The sequence below is a fragment of the Megascapheus bottae genome, chromosome 10, assembly GCF_031878675.1.
Source record: "Megascapheus bottae isolate mThoBot1 chromosome 10, mThoBot2.hap1, whole genome shotgun sequence".
NCBI classification, from domain to species: domain Eukaryota; kingdom Metazoa; phylum Chordata; class Mammalia; order Rodentia; family Geomyidae; genus Megascapheus; species Megascapheus bottae.
This window is the reverse complement of record NC_143518.1, coordinates 21,603,140-21,621,884: the sequence shown is the minus strand read 5'-3', so window position 1 is coordinate 21,621,884 and position 18,745 is coordinate 21,603,140. Positions and strand designations below refer to the sequence as shown.

General features: G+C 38.9%; 1 protein-coding gene across 5 annotated transcripts in view; it reads left to right on the top strand.

The window, feature by feature from the left end:
• Cep350 (centrosomal protein 350) overlaps positions 1–18,745 on the top strand; it is a 127,955-nt gene that overhangs the window by 11,763 nt on the left and 97,447 nt on the right. For 4 of the 5 annotated variants that reach the window (XM_090340320.1, XM_090340321.1, XM_090340319.1 and 1 more), the window contains 4 exons: positions 8,368–8,453; positions 11,820–11,866; positions 13,894–14,008; positions 16,508–16,667. In XM_090340320.1, the coding sequence (XP_090196446.1) occupies positions 8,381–8,453; positions 11,820–11,866; positions 13,894–14,008; positions 16,508–16,667 (395 nt within the window). In that variant the 5' untranslated portion in view covers positions 8,368–8,380. The remainder of the gene's footprint in view (positions 1–8,367; positions 8,454–11,819; positions 11,867–13,893; positions 14,009–16,507; positions 16,668–18,745) is intronic. The other variant, XM_090340324.1, reaches the window with a different exon arrangement.

The window sequence follows — 18,745 nt, the reverse complement described above, 5'->3', positions numbered from 1 at the left end:
CTTCATGGACTTTCCTGCTCAGGCTGGCTTTGACCTGAGATCCTCAGATCTCAGCCTTCTGAATAGCTAGGATTACAGGTGTGAGCCACCAGCACCTGGCTATCATTTGTTTATATAGAAGTTGCAAGTTAACACAGTTGTAAAGTGGACTGTAGAATAAAATAAAATGAAAAATACATTCTTAAATTTGAGTAAATTTAAGAACCTTATAGACAAAGAACAGTAAAGTCGTGTAGATGCTGTCTGTTTCTGAAGACTATGGTAAGGATATAAGAAAAGAATGATAGACTTTTGAAAATGTAAGTGTGGATTCTGGGAAAGTGGCTCAGGTATAGTGCATACTTAGCATGTGTAATGTCCTATGTTTAGTCCTAGCATTTCTTCCAATCAAAAAAGATCTGTAAGTATAATTATGTCAGAGATCCTGTATGTTCTTGTCCCTTTTTTAGCTCCATTTGTCTATTTGTCTTTTTATCTATTACTATTATTAGACAGGGTATCACTGTATAGCCTGGGTGACCTCAAACTAAATCTTCCTTCTGTCTAAGGCTCCCTGAATGTTCGGATTGTAGACAGGCACCACTATCATGACATGCTTGGTTACTTTTTGTTTTCTTAAACTTTGTCATTCTTGCTTCAGGGCCTTTCCATATATTGGTCCTAATTTTTTAAAATATATTTTTATTGTAATTAATAGAAGGGTTACATGATATTTGCCAGATAAATGGTGCCTTAATTCCCACACATTGATACCCTTTCACATGTCATGGTCCCCATTTCCCTTCCCCCCTCCCCCACCCCTCATCTTGTGGTCCTAATTTTTGAAAGTCCTTTTTTGCTTACCCTAGTTAACATCTTTTTTTTTTTGTCAGTTGTGGGGCTTGAACTCTGGGCCTGGGCCCTATCCCTGAGCTATTCAGCTCAAGGCTAGTGCTCTGCCACTTGAGCCACAGTACCACTTCCAGTTTTCTAGTGGTTAATTGGGAATAAGAGTCACGGGCTTTATAGACTCATGAAGAAATGCTCCATATCTCTGGCCATAAAAGAAATGTAAATCAAAACAACTCTAAGATTCCACCTCACTCCAGTTAGAATGGCCAGGATCAAGAAATCTAATAACAACATATGCTGGAGGGGATGTGGCCAGGAGGGAGCCCACTGTTGGTGGGAGTGCAAACTTGTTCAATCACTATGGAAAGTGTATGGAAAAGACTAAACATAGAGCTCCCCTATGACCCAGCAATTCCACTACTTGATATTTACCCAATTGTCCAGAAACAAGGACATACTAAATCCACTAGCACAATGATGTTCATTGCAGCACTATTTACCATAGCAAAGATATGAAAGCAACCCAGATGCCCCTCCGTTGATGAATGGATCAACAAGATGTGGTATTTATACACAATGGAATTCTATGCTGCTGTCAGAAAGAAATACATTGCCCCATTTGTAAGGAGATGGAAAGACTTAGAAAAAAATCATATTAAGTGAAGTAAGCCAGACTCAAAGGAATATAGGCTCAGTGGTTTCCCTCATTTGTCATAATCAGTAGAAACCTTGGGCTGTCCTAGCAGAGATTTACAATAGAACAAAACCTAGATACATAAGACCATATAGTATGATGCTAAATGAAAGGACCTCCAATATATAGAAACAAAAGCCATATGATGAATGATTGTTGTCCTTAATGTACTATGTTATCTCTCATTTCTTTTGCTGTCCCTTGGCTCATATTGTTACAGTATTTCACCTTGTTATCTGATATATTGTATATATGCTTGATTGGTTGTTTGAAATAGGATAGGGAAGGGGGGAAAACAACATGAACGGCGGGGGGTGGGGGGGAAGGTGGGCAGGGAAATGGGGACCGTGACATAAGGAAGGGTATCAATGTATATGAAGTAATGTACCTTCTATCTGGTGAATATAATGTAAACCCTTCTATTAATTATAATAAAAAATAGATGAAAAAAAGAGTCATGGGCTTTTATGCCCAGGATGGCTTTAAACTAGGATTCTCACATCTCAGCTTCCTGAGTAGCTAGGGTTACAGGCATGAGCCTCCAGCCCTAGGTGCTAAAATCTTTATATATACTTTGATCTTAGCTCAAATGCCACACTGTTCTTTACTTCTCAGGTTAGTAAGTTCTTTTTGTTATGTGTGTAGCAGGTACCTTCTTAAAAATACCTTATTTTCAACCCATTTACAATATCTGCTCAATATAATCCTTTAGACTTCCTGATGACCAGAGTTGTTTTGTTTTTTGTGTTACTATATACCCACTACATAGCACTATGCATTCCTATTACACGCTTTGCACCCAGTAGATACTTGTTACATAAATAAATGACAAAGATGACATTGAAAAAAAGATTTTTCCTGATTGTGGAAGGAAGGTAACTCCTGATCCAGCAATGGGAGTATGAAGGGGGTTCTTTTTATGTTTTGTTTTTGGTACCAGTCCTAGGGTTTGAATTCAGGATGTGGGAACTTTTTTGCTCAAGGCTAGTGCTCTGCCACTTTGAGTTACTGTGCCACTTTGGTTTTCTGGTGATTAATTGGAGATAAGAGTCTAATGACTTTTCTTGTCTGGGCTGGCTTTTGAACCATGATGCTCTGATCTCAGCCTCCTGAGTAACTTGGATTACAAGTGTGAGCCATTGGCTGACTGCCTCAGCTGGTACTTAGGTTCCAGCACTTATATTTTTTAAATTAAATTTGGTTAGTTGTTAAATTTGGGATACTTATCTGATACTTGTCTTCTATTTGTTACTTTACCATGGGCCTAATCATGTAATATATCATTAATTTATGTGTGTATCTACTAGATTGTGAGCATTAATACTTACAATTTATTGAATATCTTATGTATGTGTACATGTATAGTATATGTGTGTATACTGTTAAAAAGCAAACAGTAGGAAGGATGAAATAGTAATTCATTAGTGCAGTCTGAAAAGACAGGAGATGACATTAAAGTTTGGCCTTGAAGGACATTCTTTGTAGAGAAAATTTAAGGAAAAAAATAGGGAAATAACACATTTTTCTGGCATTTTGGAAAATGCTTGCTAGATATAGTTGTATATGATAGGAACAGTTGGTAAACAGTGAAGCTTGCAAGGGGCAAAGACTGAAAATTGATGTCATGAGGGATTTCAAGTGTCATATGATTCATTTTACAACTTTATCCTATAGATAAAGATTACTGAGCATTTATAAACACTGAAATGTTTGTTTCTGTTTTAGAAAAATAACTTTAGTTGCAATATGGTGAATGGATTAAGAGCAGTATAAGACTTTAATAGTAATTTAGATTAAAATTGATGCTTTGATCAGAGATAAAGGATGGAGAGAGATTAATTAGAAAAGCAACTTTTGTGTGACTTGGTGGCTCACATTTGTAATCCTAGATACTCAGGAGGCTGAGATCTGAGGTTCAAGGTTCAAAGCCAGCTCGGGCACAAAAGGACCTGAGACTCTAATCTCCAATCTCCAATTAACCTCTAGAAAACAGAAATGGGGCTTGGCTCAAGGGTAAGGTGGTAGCCTTGAGCTGAAGGGCTCAGGGACAGCGCCAAGGTCTAGTTCAAGCCCCATGACCCACCAAAATAAATAAATAAATAAATAAATAAATAAATAAATAAATAAATAAGAAAAGCAGCTTTCTCTTTGTGTGTTTTTGCTTTTGTTGTTGTTATTGTTGTTGTTGTTTTGGTTGTTGTTTTGGTTGGTTGACCGTGGGGCTCTTGAAGTCTGAGCCTGAGCGCTATCCCTGAGCTCTTCAGCTCAAGGATCTCTTTCTACCACTTGAGCTACAGGGTCACTTCCAATTTTCTGGAAGTTAATTGGTGATAATAGTCTCACAGACTTTTTGGTGCTTGGGCTGGCTTTAAACCATGATCTTCAGATCTCAGTCTCCTGAGTAGCTAGGATTACAGGCGTAGGCCACTGAGCCCAGCCCTCCATCTCCTTTTAGGGTAGCTCAGTTAATAGGAAAAAATTTCAGAAGGCTTCTGAAGTTTCAAGGAATATAAAGACAAAAAATAAGGCACTCATCAATGAATAAGGTACTGACTGATACCAGAGGAACTAGAAAATTGTCATGATTAAGACTTTTTCTCTGAGGCGCATGTTTTTATTTTTCTTTGACATTTCTTTCATCATGAATTTTCAGTTTAGCTCCTCACAAATCAATTCAGTTAATTAGTTTTCCATTTCCAAAATTCTGTGTGATCCTATTTGCCAAGGACTAGACTGCTCTAAACTGTCAGTTATAAGTGGGTGAGGTCTTGTGGATTAGGCAGACACATTGATTGACATCCATACGAGATTCCTAGGGATTTTCATTTAACTGGTCTTTTCAATAACATTATAAGACTTGATTTTTTTTTTTGTCGATGTGGAACTTGAACTCTGGGCCAGGGTGTTGTCCTTGAGCTCTTCAGCTCAAGACTGCCGATAAGATATAATTTGAGATCAGTTGTTTGAGACTCAGTAAAATGGATACCCATAAATTAAAAAAAAATTTTTTTTAATGGTACTAGAGATTGAGCTCAGAGTCTCAAGCTTGATTAGACAGGTATTCTTCCACTTTGAGCCATACTTCTAACACCTTTTTGCATTAGTTCCTTTGAGATAGTGTTCTGATTTAGTTCTGGGCTGGCCTAGGTTGTATACTTCCCATTTAAGTTTCTCTGTGTTGGCTGAGTTAACAGCCATGGCCAACTACCTAGCCTTTGGTTGAAGTGGAATCCCAAGAACTTCTTTTTTACCTCTAGATTGGCCTTTCTGAACCGTAATCTCCCAACCTTTACCTCCCAGGTAGTTAGAATTACAGATTTGAGGTAACATGCCTCAACTTTTGAGAATATGTTAAAGAAAAATGTACATGATACCAGGTTTAGGATAATGGTATTATGTTCTGGACACAGTAAGGATAGATTTGAGTCAAAGTCCACAAGAAGCTTTTGTCAAATTTGCAAGTGTTTATTAAGTGGAGGGTTGAGTACATAGTTGTTTGCCTTAAGTATATATAGTAAATTTAAAACTTAATGAAGAAGCTGGGCACCTGTAGCTTATTACTGTAATCTTAGATACAGATTACTAGGAACAGAAATTTGAAGCAGGCCTGGCCAGGAAAGTCTGTGAAACTCTTACTTCAATTAAGCACCACAAAACTGGTAGTGGACCTATGGCTTAGGATGGTGCCTAGGCACTGAGTTCAAGCTAAAGAAAGCATAATAAAGAGGAAAGTCTATTTGTGGATAACTGAAGAACATTTAATTAGATGTTGACAGACAATAAGTCTCAAGAAATAATGTAGTCCACTAGACTGTAGAAGACGTCACCCCTTTCCTGAGTGCCTATAATCCTAGCTACTCAGGAGGCTGAGATCTGAGGATCACAGTTCAAAGCCAGCCCAGGCACTAAAGTTTGTGAGACTCTTATCTCTAATTAACCATTGGAAAATGGGAGGTGATGTGATGTGATGCTGTGGCTTAAGGGTAGGGCAGTAGCCTTGAGCTGAAGAGCTCAGGGACAACGCCTAGGCCCAGGGGTAGGGTAGTAGCCTTGAACTAAAGAGCTCTGAGGCTCAGAGTTCAAGCCCCATGACTGGCGGAAGGGGGGGGGGAATTCATAAAATTACTTTAAAAAGACATTGGTGGCTGTAGCTTGTAATTCTTGCTTCTCAGGAGGCTGAAGTGTGACAATTGTGGTTTGATATGAATGTAGGCAGCCAAGTCTCTGAGCTCTTATCTCCAATTATGAGCCCCAAAAGCCAGAAGTGGAGCTGTGGCTCAAGTAGTATAGTGCTAACCTTGAGCACAAAAGCTCAAAGATAATACCTAGGCCCTGAGTTGAAGCCTCAGGACCTGCACCCAACCTTCCCCCCACACACACTGTTAACTAGATATTCTGGTCTAATTCTTAGAAGCATTTGTACAGAGAACCAAGGTTATTTGTCAGAATGAAAGCTGAGAGTTGTGACAAGTTTATTACTAAATAACAGAATGCAAGCTTTGTATGTTGGTATATTGAAGACTTTAGTGTTTCTGACTCAAAATTATCTAATTTCTCTGTCCTTCATTTAGACATATTGTAATTAATATGGAATCCTTAAGGATATACTTCCTGGGAACCTAAACAGATATTCTCCAATGGAATTAATACATCCTTTGTTATAATCATACATATATTCTCTGTCCACATTGTTATATTCCTCAGTTAAAAGAATAGGACAGATGCAATAAAGTAAGATAAATCATACAAAATAGAATTGAATACTAAAACATTTTTCTAGGGACAAAGGTAATGTTTTACTGATTGAATATAAAATCTACACTGACAACAACTTTGAGCTTTTCTACACAAAATAATATATTACTGAAAAGTTAACTTTTTATTGTTATTGTAGTGGTTGTGGTAGAGGAGGAAAGGTTAACTTTTAGAAATATAAAGACAAGTGGACAGAAAGTCAATGGTCATTCATTTTTGTCCATCTACTTGAATAGTTTTATAAGCAAAAGACAGTCAAAATGTCCAAGAAATAATTTCAAATTTCTATGTAGCTATAGAATCAAATTGACTATGAGGTTTCTTAATACAGTTGTCTGAGAAAGTAGTTTTTTTATACTGCAAGTAGTGATGTTGAATGACTTTAATGTGATTGACTTGTTGATACTTGCAATTGCTAGAAAAAGGCATTTTGCATGTTGAGATTTATACTGTGAAGATAGTAAGAGTAACCAGGCTCCTGTGGTTTATGTCTATAATCCTGGCTACATAGGAGACTGACTTCCCTCATCCCACTCCAGTGCCAGCGCTTAAACTCAGTGTGCCCTCTGCTTTTACTCAGCCTCTTTACTCATGGTTGGCACTCTACTACCTGACCTACATCTCCAGACTAGCCTTTTGTTGTTAATTAGAGATGGAGTCTCATAGACTTTTCTGTCTTCCTGGGTTGGAACTTCAGTCTTTTGAATTTCAACTTCCTGGTTGCTAAGATTAAGGGCATGAACCACCAGTGCCTGTCTTGATTGTTTGTTTGTAAGTTCCCACCATTATAAAGCTCTAATTTTTCCACATTTTTGCTGGTACTTTTTGTGTATGTGTTTTAAATAGTAGCCATCCTGATGGCATTGTACTATGAAATAGTCACAATATAATTTATATATATATATATATTTTTTTTTTTTGTTTTTTTTGGTTGTGGGGCTTGAACTTTGAGCCTGGGCACTGTCCCTGAGCTCTTTAGCTCAAGGCTAGCACTCTACCTCTTGAGCCTCAGCACCACTTCTGGTTTTCTGGTGGTTATTGGAGATTTCAGGCATGAGCAACCAGCACCTGGCTAATTTTTTTCCATTTTATTTTTTATTATTGAGGTAATGTATGGAAGGGTTACAGTTACATTCACCAGATAGTAGATGCATTACTTTTCACACATTGATATCCCTTTTTATGTTTTTGTCTCCACCAGCTAATTATATACATATATATATGTATATACATATATATATGTATATACATATATGTATATATGTATATATGTACATATATGTACATATATATGTATATATACATATATATATATATATATATTTTTTGTGCTAGTCCTGGGGCTTGCACTCAGAGCCTGAGCACTGTCCTTGGGTTCTCAAGGCTAGAGCTCTATAATTTGAGCTCTATGAATTTTTTATTTTCGGGATAATGGATAGAGGGGTTTACAGTTACATTCACCAGGTAGTAGGTGCATTACTTCTCATACATTGATTAACCCTTCTTATGCTTTTGTCCCCATTTCCCTCCTCTTCCCTCTCAATCATCTTATTTCCCCCCCTTACTTCCAGCTTTTTATATGTATGTAGAACCAAGAAATTGAACCCTGGTCTTTGTGCATGCGAGGCAAGCACTCTACCACTAGGCAAAACTCCTGGCCCCTAATTTTTAATAATTATTATTTTTGCTGAGTTTTCTAAAGAAAAATAAAAATTATTGGATTATGGAATACTTATGAGCATATAAAGATCTATCTCTTGGTATCTATTTTTTTTTTTGCCAGTCCTGGGGCTTGAACTCAGGGCCTGAGCACTGTCCTTGGGCTTTCTCAAGGCTAGAACTGTACCACTTGACCAAGGCACCTTTTTCAGCTTTCTCTGTGTATGTGGTACCAAGGAATCAAACTTGGGTCTTCATGTATACTAGGGCAAGCACTCTACCACTAGGCCAAACTCCCAAACCCATAAAGGTATATTTTAGAGGTGACAAAATTCTTTCATAATTTTCATGAAGATCATGATGTCAGAACATTTTTGTGCTAATGCTATTGTACTGGTATTTAGTGAATAATGATGATATAATTACAGGTAAATTGGCAAAATGAGGAGCAGCAAATTAAAAGAGGTGCCTTTACGAAATCCAAGGAATTCTCAAAGCAAGGATACTATTCAAGGTATGGTTTTTAAAAATTAAACTTAGAAGTCTTGCTTTCTGCATAGAGAATAGGGAATGGTTCTCCTTTTCTATTTCTCTTACTTTAACCCTGCTCTAAAAAAAACTTTTAGGTTCATATATTAAGTTCTGGGTTAATCTGTAAATGAAAATTATACATACATTTTGATTTAGAAAGAGTGGAGAGTTTGTGAATATGGCTTAGTGGTAGAGTGCTTGCCAAGCATGCATGAAGCTCTGGGTTTGATTCCTCAACACCACATAAACAGAAAAGTGGTGCTGTGCCTCAAGTGGTAGAGTGCTAGCCTTGAGCACAGAGATGCTTAGGGACAGGCCCTGAGCTCAAGCCTCACAACCAGAAGAAAAAAAAAGAAGAGAGTAAATGAAAGTATCTCTAGGAAATGCAAACAAGAGCTTTATCATGTGTGATTATTGTTCTTAATGAACTATGTTATTTCTCTTCTCTTTATTTGCCCTTTGGTTAATCTCATATTGTTATTGTATCTGACTTTGTTACCTGGTATATTGTATATATGTTTATTTGTTTATTTGAAATAGGAAAGGGAAGGGGTAAAATAAGATGATTGGGAGAAGGTGGAGGGAAGGAAATGGGGACAAAAACATGAGAAGGGGTATCACTGTGTGAGAAGTAATGTATCTTCTACCTGGTGAATGTAACTGTAACCCCTCTATACATTGCCCTGACAATTAAAAAAGTGGATAAGTCATTGGCTTTGAACTGTGATCCGCAGATCTCAGTCTCCTGAGTAGCTAGGATTGCAGGTGTGAGCCACCAGCGCTTGGCTACACAGAGTAATTTTTAATCTTTTTTTTTGGTCAGTTGTGGACTTAAACTCTGGACCTGGACGCTGTCCTTGAGTTCTTCAGCAAGGCTATCACTCTACCGGTTTCTAGTAGTTAATTGGAGATAAAAGTCTCATGGACTGGGCCGGGAGTTTGGCTTAGTGGTAGAGTGCTTGCCTGGCATGCACGAAGACCTGGGTTCGATTCCTCAGTACCACATACAGAGAAAAAGCCGGAAATGTTGCTGTGGCTCAAGTGGTAGAGTGCTAGCCTTGAGAAAGTCCAAGGACAGTACTCAGGCCCTGAGCTTAAGCCCAGGACTGGCAAAAAAAAAAAGAAAAAAAAAGGACTTTAGTGACTGGGTTGGCTTTGAATCGTGGTCCTCAGATCTCAGCCTCCTGAGTAGCTACGGTTATAGGTGTGAACCACTGCACCCAGCTAACCACCTCCTCCTCCTCCTCCTCCTTCTTTTTTTTTGGGGGGGGGGTGAGTCCTGGGGCTTGAACTCAGGTCCTGGGCAGTATCCTTGGGTTTTTTTTTTTCAAGTTTAGAGCCATAGCACTAAGTCTGGCTTTTTCTGTGTATGTGGTACTGAGGAGTCAAACCCAGAGCTTTGTGCATGCTAGGCAAGCACTCTAACACTAGGTCACACTCCTGGCCCTGAATATTTACCTTCAAAGGGATCCTTTGGTAAGCTATTTTGTAAGGAAGCATCTTTTAATAAAATGGATAAGTATGTGTAAAATTAGTTTTATATTTTTCCCCTAAATTGTGATCTTAATAATTAATATAATATAGCTTCTGATGTAATTATAAGCCTATACACAGATACCCAAATTTTATTTTAATTGAACATGTACATTAAAGATCATACATTAGAAGTATCTCCCTTTAAAGGACTATATGTCACTTCGCAAAATTTAGATTCCTATTATCTTAGGAAATCAGACATTAGAGGTAGCTAAGGTATGATATGGAGAGATCAAAAAATTGAATTACATGTAGGCAAAAGATTTTGGTTTTTTTTGTTAGTTGTGGGGTTGGAACCTGGGCCTGAGCACTGTCTCTGAGCTCTTCAGCTCAAGGTTAGTGTTCTACTATTTGATCCAATACCGTTTTTGGTTTTTCTGGTGGTTAATTGGAGATAAGACTCTGACTTTTATGCTCAGGCTGGCTTTGAACTGAGATCCTCAGCTCTCAGCCTCCTGAGTAGCTAAGGTTACAGTTGTGAGCCACCAGCACCCTGCTTGGCAAAAGATTTCTGAGTTTGATTTGGGACTCATGTCACATGGGGAGTGTTTGGAGGAAATGAAAATCCTGGAAAAGGATAACTCATAGAAAAGGTGTCACCTTAAATTATTTGACGGGCTTTTATCTGAAATTGAAAAATTAGATTTGTTTCAACCTGTATATTGGAATCTGGAATCGTTTTCTAATCTTGTTCATATTATAGTGTTAAATATAAAACAATAAAAATATTGTATTTGGTTGGATATGGTAATGTACATCTGTAATCCCAACACATGGGAAACTGGAGCAGGAGTTGGAGGCCAGTCTGGGCATGTGTTGGGATTGCAGCCTGGGCAGGAATGTCTTAAGGCTCTCCAATAAACTACTTAGAAAAAGTGGAAATTGAGGCTGGGAGTTTGGCTTAGTGGTGCTGTGGTTCAAGTGGTAGAACGCTTGCCTTGAGCAAAAATAAACTCAGAAACAGTGCCCTGGCTCAAAGTTAAATCCCAAGAACTGGCATTTAGAAAAGACTAGCATTTAGTGGTTTTTTTTTGGGGGGGGGAGCGGGTCCATCCTGTGGCTTTAACTCTGGGCCTGGCACTGTCCCTGGGCTCTTCAGCTCAAGGCTAGCGCTCTACCACTTGAACCACAGTGCCACTTCTGGTTTTCTGATGGTTAATTGGAGATGAGTCTCACAGACTTTAGTGCCTGGTCTGGCTTTGAACCATGATCCTCAGATCTCAGCCTCCATTGGTACCTAGCTCAAGACTAGTTGTGTTTTTTTTTTTTTTTTTGCCAGTCCTGGGCTTGAGCTCAGGGCCTGAGCACTGTCCTTGGACTTTCTCAACACTAGAGCTCCACCACTTGAGCCTCAGCACCACTTCCAGATTTTTGCTATGTATGTGGTACCGAGGAGTTGAACCCAAGTCTTCGTGCATGCTAGGCAAACATTCTACCACTAGGCCGAACTCCCGGGCTCCCCTCCCCCCCCCCGCTTTTTTTTTTTTTTTTTTTAATGTTCAGCCTATTGATGTAAACTGAGGATACTGCTTAATTTTAGATGTCAGTCCAGTTGTCCTAAGAACTAATGCTATACTATTGGTACTTATTAAACTATAAATCATATTTTGGTATGGTTTACAACATGGAAAACATGGAAGTTAGGGAGAAAAAAACCTATTTTGGTTCAATATGATAAAGCACTTGCTAAGGAATAATTCAACATAATAGTAGTTCTCAAAACTTAGAATCAATTTGGAAGTATATTAAAACTTTCATTCTGAGATCTTCAGAGGTTCTAATTCTGTAAATACCACTTTTTTTTTTTCCCCAGCAGATATAACCACATCGTGGGATGCACTTTCACAGACCAAGGCTGCTGTAAGAAATTTTAGCTTACATTTATCTGTTTTGAAATGGTACCTTTTTAAGATTTGGTTGATTAAGCATTTTTCTCTAGCACTTTTTTTTTTTTTTGTGGGTCTTGGGACTTGAACTTGGCCTGGGCACTGTCCCTGAACTTTTCAGCTCAAGGCTACTGCCCTACCCCTGGGCCTGGGGGTTGTCCCTGTGCTCTTCAACTCAAGGCTACCACCTTACCCTTGAGCCAAGCCCCACTTCCCATTTTCTAAAGGTTAATTGGAGATAAGAGTGTCAGGTTCTTTTGTGCTCGGGCTGGCTTTGAACCTTGATTCTCAGATCTCAGCCTCCTGAGTAGCTAGGATTATAGGCGTGAGCCATATGACCTGACTTTTAGCATTTTTCTTTTTAAAAGGTAGAATCAAGGTAAACATTTTGGCAAGAAGTTAAATGTGTTATATAGTGAACATAAAGTACAACTTTTAAGCAATAAAGATGTAAACGAGACACTACTTTTGGAATCAGGAGCACTAATACAATGGTATATAAAAGATTAAAATAACATACTGATTCATTTTTAATACATGTGTTTATTTTGTATGATGAAATGAGGATTTAAACAGAGAATGAATTTAGGAGGTTGGCTTGTGTCTATATAGAACGCTTATTGTAAGGGAGGAGTGAAAGAATCAGCTTTTTCTTTAATGAACTGTGAGTGACCTCTTCTGCTTTCTGTAGTAACTGGGTATTTTTTGTTATACTATGGAAGGACTATGTGAGCAACTTGTTCCCATTTGTATTCTTTCCAATCATGTCTGGATATTAGGAATCTAAATTTTGCATAGTGACATATAGTCCTTTAAAGGGAGATACTCCTATTTTCATTTGTGTTCTGGATTCATTACATTTCTGATACGCCTATTTGATTTTGTATGTCACAGGGAGTCATATCACCTGCTTCTTCATTGTTTGAGTTTTGGGGGTTTTTTTGTGTGTGTTTATTGGTAATGGGGCTTGAACTCTGTGCTTTTTTTTTTTTTTTTTGCCAGTCCTGGGCTTGAGCTTAGGGCCTGAGGACTGTCCTTGGATTTTTCTCAAGGCTAGAACTCTACCACTTGAGCCTCAGCACCATTTCTGGCTTTTTCTAAGTATGTGGTACTAAGGAATCGAACCCGGGTCTTTATGCATGCTAGGCAAGCACTCTACCACTAGCCCAAACTCCTGGCCTCTTTTAAGACTAGCACTTTATCACATGAGCTCCGCTTCTGCTTTTAAATTTTTTATTTGTTTGTGATTAGTTGGAGATAAGAGAATTTGTGATCTTTATTTCCCAGCCTCTTGAGTTATTAGAATCAGGTAAAGGATTTATATTTGGTCTCAGTGTCAAGTCAGATTTTGGCTTTATGAATAATGAATGTACAATCTCTTTTCTTTTTTCTTTTTTTTGCCAGTCCTGGGCTTGAGCTCAGGGCCTGAAAACTGTCCTTGGACTTTCTCAAGGCTAGAGCTCTTCCGCTTGAGCCTCAGCACCACTTCCGGCTTTTTTTTCTATGTATGTGGTACGGAGGAATCGAACCTGGGTCTTCATGCATGCTAGGCAAGCACTTTAACCACTAGGCCAAACTCCCGGCCCCTACAATCTCTTTTCTATATCAGACTATATACATCTGTAATGTTGGAATAGTTTTTATTCCTCAGTTTCACTTAGAGCCAAGTTAATTCCTGATAGTTATTTTTCAAAACTATTGGCATTTCTTAAGAGTCTCTAAGGATGGTAAGGATCTACCAGTGTAGAGTCTATTACTGATACAGAAATAGTAAAGGAGCTCGGTGCAGTGGCTCATGTCTGTAAACCTTAGCTGCTCAGGAGGCCGAGACTTATAGTGAATCCTGTAACAGAGAAGGAAAAAAAAAAAAGCTATTTATACAAGAAAACATTTGAGTTTTTCTACTTTGATGACTATGGCAGTATAGCTTTCAATAACTGTAAACCACTGTAACCTGTTTTCAGAATTAACTAATGTTTTGTGATGTTATTTGAACTTTAGCTGAGGCACATTGAAAACAAATTAGAAGTAGCTCCTACAAGTACAGCTGTGTTTGATTCTGTCATGGATGCCAAGAAATCTTCTATAAGTGCTACCCGAAAAATAAGTAGAAAAGGTATGTATGAAGGGACTCTCAAATATATAACTATTAAGTGTGAATATTTGATGCTAGCTTTGATTCAGATTTTTTCAAATAGTTCCTTCCATGTACTTGTTTGTTTTTCTTGTTGGAAACTAAACTTTATCAGCATTTGAGTTTTTTCCTTTTATACTGAGTAGCTATGAAGCAGCTCATGCTCTCCATGATCTCTCTGTTCACTGTCTTTTTTATCAGATACTATAGCACTATTGTATTACCTTTGACAGGAAGTTTTCATTTGTTTGTAGTTTTGATATTTCTTTTGACATTATGTAGCCTATCCCCCCCCCTCTTTCTTTCTTCTTCTTCTTTTTTTTTTTTTTTGCCATTCCTGGAGCTTGAACTCAGGGCCTGGGCACTGTCCTTGGACATTTTTTGCTCAAGGCTAGCACACTACCACTTGAGCCATAGCGCCATTTCTGGCTTTTTCTGTGTATGTGGTTCCGGGGAATCGAACTCAGGGCTTAGTGCAAGCTAGGGGATCATGCTACCACTAGGCCATGCTCCAGGCCCATATTTCTTAAAATCTGCAGGTAAAGCTGGGCAAGGTGTCTTATGCCTCTAATCTCAGCTACTCAGAGATCTGAGGATCTGGGTTCAAAGACAGCTCAGGCATTAAAGACCCATTAAAGAACCTGAGACTCTTAACTCCAATTAATCACTAGAAAATGGCTGTGGCTCCGGGGGTAGGGCAGTAACCTTGAGCTGAAGAGTCCAAGGACTATACCCAGGCCCAGAGGTAGGGCGGGTAGCCTTGAGCTGAAGAGCTCAGGAACAGTTACCCAGGCCCAAAGTTCAAGCCCCACAACCCGGGGGGTGCTAGCGCCTTGCCACTTAAGCCACAACACTACTTTCTTCCGGCTTTGTGTATGTGCTATCAAGGAATCACACCCAGGGCTAGGTGAGCACTGTACCATTAGGCCAAACTCCCGGCCCAAGATGTGTATATTTTAGAGTTTTAACTTGTAAAAGTACTAACACCATGTAAATAATGTAAATAGTTGGCTGCCTATCACATACTTGATTTTTTTTTTTTTTTGTCTGTCGATTGTGGGGCTTGAACTTGGTCTGGGCGCTGTCCCTGAGCTCCCCCCCAACCCCCCCAGTCGTGGCCATGAGCTCAGGGCCTGAGCACTGTCCCTGGATTTTCTCAAGGCTCCTCTACCAGCTTTTTTCTATGTATGTGTTACCGAGGAATTGAACTCGGGTCTTCGTGAATGCTAGGCAAGCACTCTACCACTAGGCCAAACTCCCTGCTCTCCCCTTCCCCCAGCTTTTTTGCTCAAGGCTAGTGCTCCATTACTTTGAGTCATAACAGTTTTTGAGTGGTTAATTGGAGATAAGAGTCTCATCAACTTTTTTTCTGCCTGGCTTCAAACCATGATCCTCAGATCTCAAGCCTCCTGAGTAGCTAGCCATTGGTGCCCAGTGATTTTGTGATTTTCTTGTCTTTTCTTTCTTTTTTTGCCAGTCCTGGGCTTGAGCTCAGGGCCTTGGCACTGACTGTCCTTGAACTTTCTCAAGGCTAGAGTTCTACCACTTGAGCCTCAGCACCACTTTGGCTTTTTTCTATGTATGTGGTACCGAGGAATCGAACCCCGGGGTCTTTGTGCATGGTAGGCAAGCACACCAGGCCAAACTCCCAGCCCCCTTAAACTGTGCTTTCAAAAAAAACAAAAACAAACCAAAAAGCAAACAACAACAAAAAACTTATCAGTTTTACTTTTAATTGAATGAGTGATTTTCAAGAGATATTATGTGTAACTTTTTTTTTTTGCCAATCTTGGACTTTGGCTCAGGGCCTGAGCACTGTCCTTGGGCTTTCTCAAGGCTAGAACTCTACCACTTGAGCCACAGCACCACTTCTGGCTCTTTTCTATGTATGTGGTACTGAGGAATCGAACCCAGGTCTTAGGCAAGCACTCTATCACTAGGCCAAACTCCCAGCCCCTTTTATGTGTAACTTTTTTTAGTGGTGCTGGGCATCATGCTTGCTAGGCAGGAGTTCTACCACTTGAGCCATATACCAACCCCTTTTTGTTGTAGTTATTTTTCAGGTAGTATTTTATATTTTTGCCTAGGGTCTGCTTCTAATCTCATTTCTCCTCCCTACAGTATCTCATGTAGCTAGAATTACAGGTGTTACTATAATATCCAAATTACTGATGAAAACAGGCCCTGTTGACTTTTCTAGCTGGCTTTGACCCTTAATCCATCAAATCCCTTGGCAGAGGTTACTCTGCCTCATGAACAGCTGGGATTTATGAGTCCACCAAGCCTACCCTCTGATATAGCTTGTTTTGTATTTGTTGCTCAGAATAGTATAAATTTATAAATTAAATGATTGCAATACTTTAACCTGAATGTATTCCAGCTCCTTACTTAGAGATGCAAGAAGTAACACTTTCTGAAGTTATTTTCTTAGCTACTTGACAAATCAAGGTCAAGTTTTATACTACATTCCTTTTCTTTCAGATGGTAGATACTTGGATGATTCTTGGATTAATGTTCCAGCCTCCAAATCTTCTAAATCACGAAAAGAGAAATCCCGTAGTCCTCTCAGAGCTACCACCCTCGAGAGTAATGTAAAGAAAAACAATCGTGTGGAATTTCGTGAACCTTTGGCTTCTTACAGGTTAGTATTTAAAAAAAAAAAATACAAAAGGCTAGCCCTTTGTATTAGATTTTAGTATGCACTACTAGCAACATGATTTATTTTTGTCTTGGATAATACTTTCTCTATATGAAGTATTAACAGTCAAATACATTAGTGTTATTTTTTCCTCACAAAAGATTGTACAAAACTATTTTCATATTATAAAATATTATTGTATTCTTTTTTGTTTTTATTTTTTTGTCATGCTGGGGAATAAATCTAAGGTAAGCACTGTTGCTGGGCACATGGAGCAGGACCTGGCTCTTCCTAAGCCATATCTATCTATCTATGTACCTATAGATAGATTGATATTTTTTTGCCAGTCCTGGGCCTTGAACTCAATGCCTGGGCACTGTCCTTGGGCTTTCTCAAGGCTAGAGCTCTACCACTTGAGCCACAGCACCATTTCTGTCTTTTTGCTATGTATGTGGTACTGAGGAATCGAACCCCGGTCTTTGTGCATGCTAGGTAAGCCCTCTACCACTAGGCTAAACTCCAGCTCCAGCCCTATATCTTCTTTTGCAGGTTGTAGTTAGCCATCTGCATTTTATCTCACAAATTTAAGTTCATTTATTGTTTATTTAGTGGCCCACAGCTCCATTCTGCTGTTTAGGTATTCAGGATTAATATATGTATTTAATAAAATAGAAAGTACAAATTCTGGGTCCGGAGTTTGGCCTAGTGGTAGAGTTCTTACGTAGTATGCACGAACACCCGGGTTCATTTCCATGGTACCACATACATAGAAAAACTGAAAGTGTGCTGTGGCTCAAGTGATAGAACCGCCAGCCTTGCTGGAAAGCCCAAGGACAGTGAGTTCAAGCCCCAGGACTGGCAAGAAAAAAAAAAAGACAAGAAAAGAAAAGAAAAAAAGTACAAATTCTTTCCATTTTTGTTAGCATAGTTGAGGATATTCAACTGTTTAGGCTGCTCACTTCTTGGTAGACAGAAAGCACCAAGGAAGAGAGCGGAATTCAGTGAGATGGTACTGACATAAAGGGCATGGCCCTTTTGACCTACTTCTTCTAGCTAGGTTCCATATCCTAATGTTTTGAGAATCTTCTGAAATAGTGCCACTAGCTAGGGAATTTAACGTAAGATTCTGGGGCATTTCATATTGAAACCATAATACTTTGTCATTTTATTTTCTCAGCCAAATTCATCTTTGTTGCAATAGTATTATGAGAATTCTGTTGCAGAATTTATACATTGTGCTAGGTGCCAGTGGCTCATGCCTGTAATCCTAGCTACTTAGGAAGGAAAGATCTGGGAATCCTGGTTCAAAACCAGTGTGAGCAGGAATGTCCTTGAGACTCTTATCTCCAATTAACTACCAAAATCTGGAACTGTGGTTAAAGTGGTAGAGCATTATCATTGAGCAAAAGAGCTCAGAGACAGCACCCAAGGCCTTGAGTTTAGGCTGTAGGATTGGCACCAAAAAAACAAAAATAAAACAGAATTTACACATTGTATATTTTGATCCTATGTTTTTCTACCACATTAATCTTTATATAAGCATAAATTTTGTGTTCTTCCCAAAGCAGTAGCTTAATGTCTGATGTAACTACTCAATAAATACTTGTTCTAATATTTTAATATGAAAAAATTTAAATTTATAGAAAAGTAGAGGAATTGTGTAATGAATATTTAATGATTAAAGACTGAAATTATTTTGTCTATTTTTTCTCCTTTTGAGATTGAAAGGTAAAATATAAACTGTTGTTTTATGCTTTTTACAATTTTATTTATTTTTTTGATGGGTCATGGGGCTTGAACTTGGCCTGGGCACTGTCCCTGAGCTCTTCAGCTCAATGCTGCTGCCCTACCCCTGGTCTCTGGGCATTGTCTCTGAGCTCTTCAGCTCAAGGCTTTCGCCCTACCTTGGCTACCTTGAGCCAAGCCCCACTTACCATTTTCTAGAAGTTAACTGGAGTTAAGAGTCTCACGTCCTTTTGTGCCCAGGCTGGCTTTGAACCTTGATCCTCAGGTCTCAGCCTCCTGAATAGCTAGGATTACAGGCGTGAACCACTGCGCCTGGCTGCTTTTTACAATTTTTG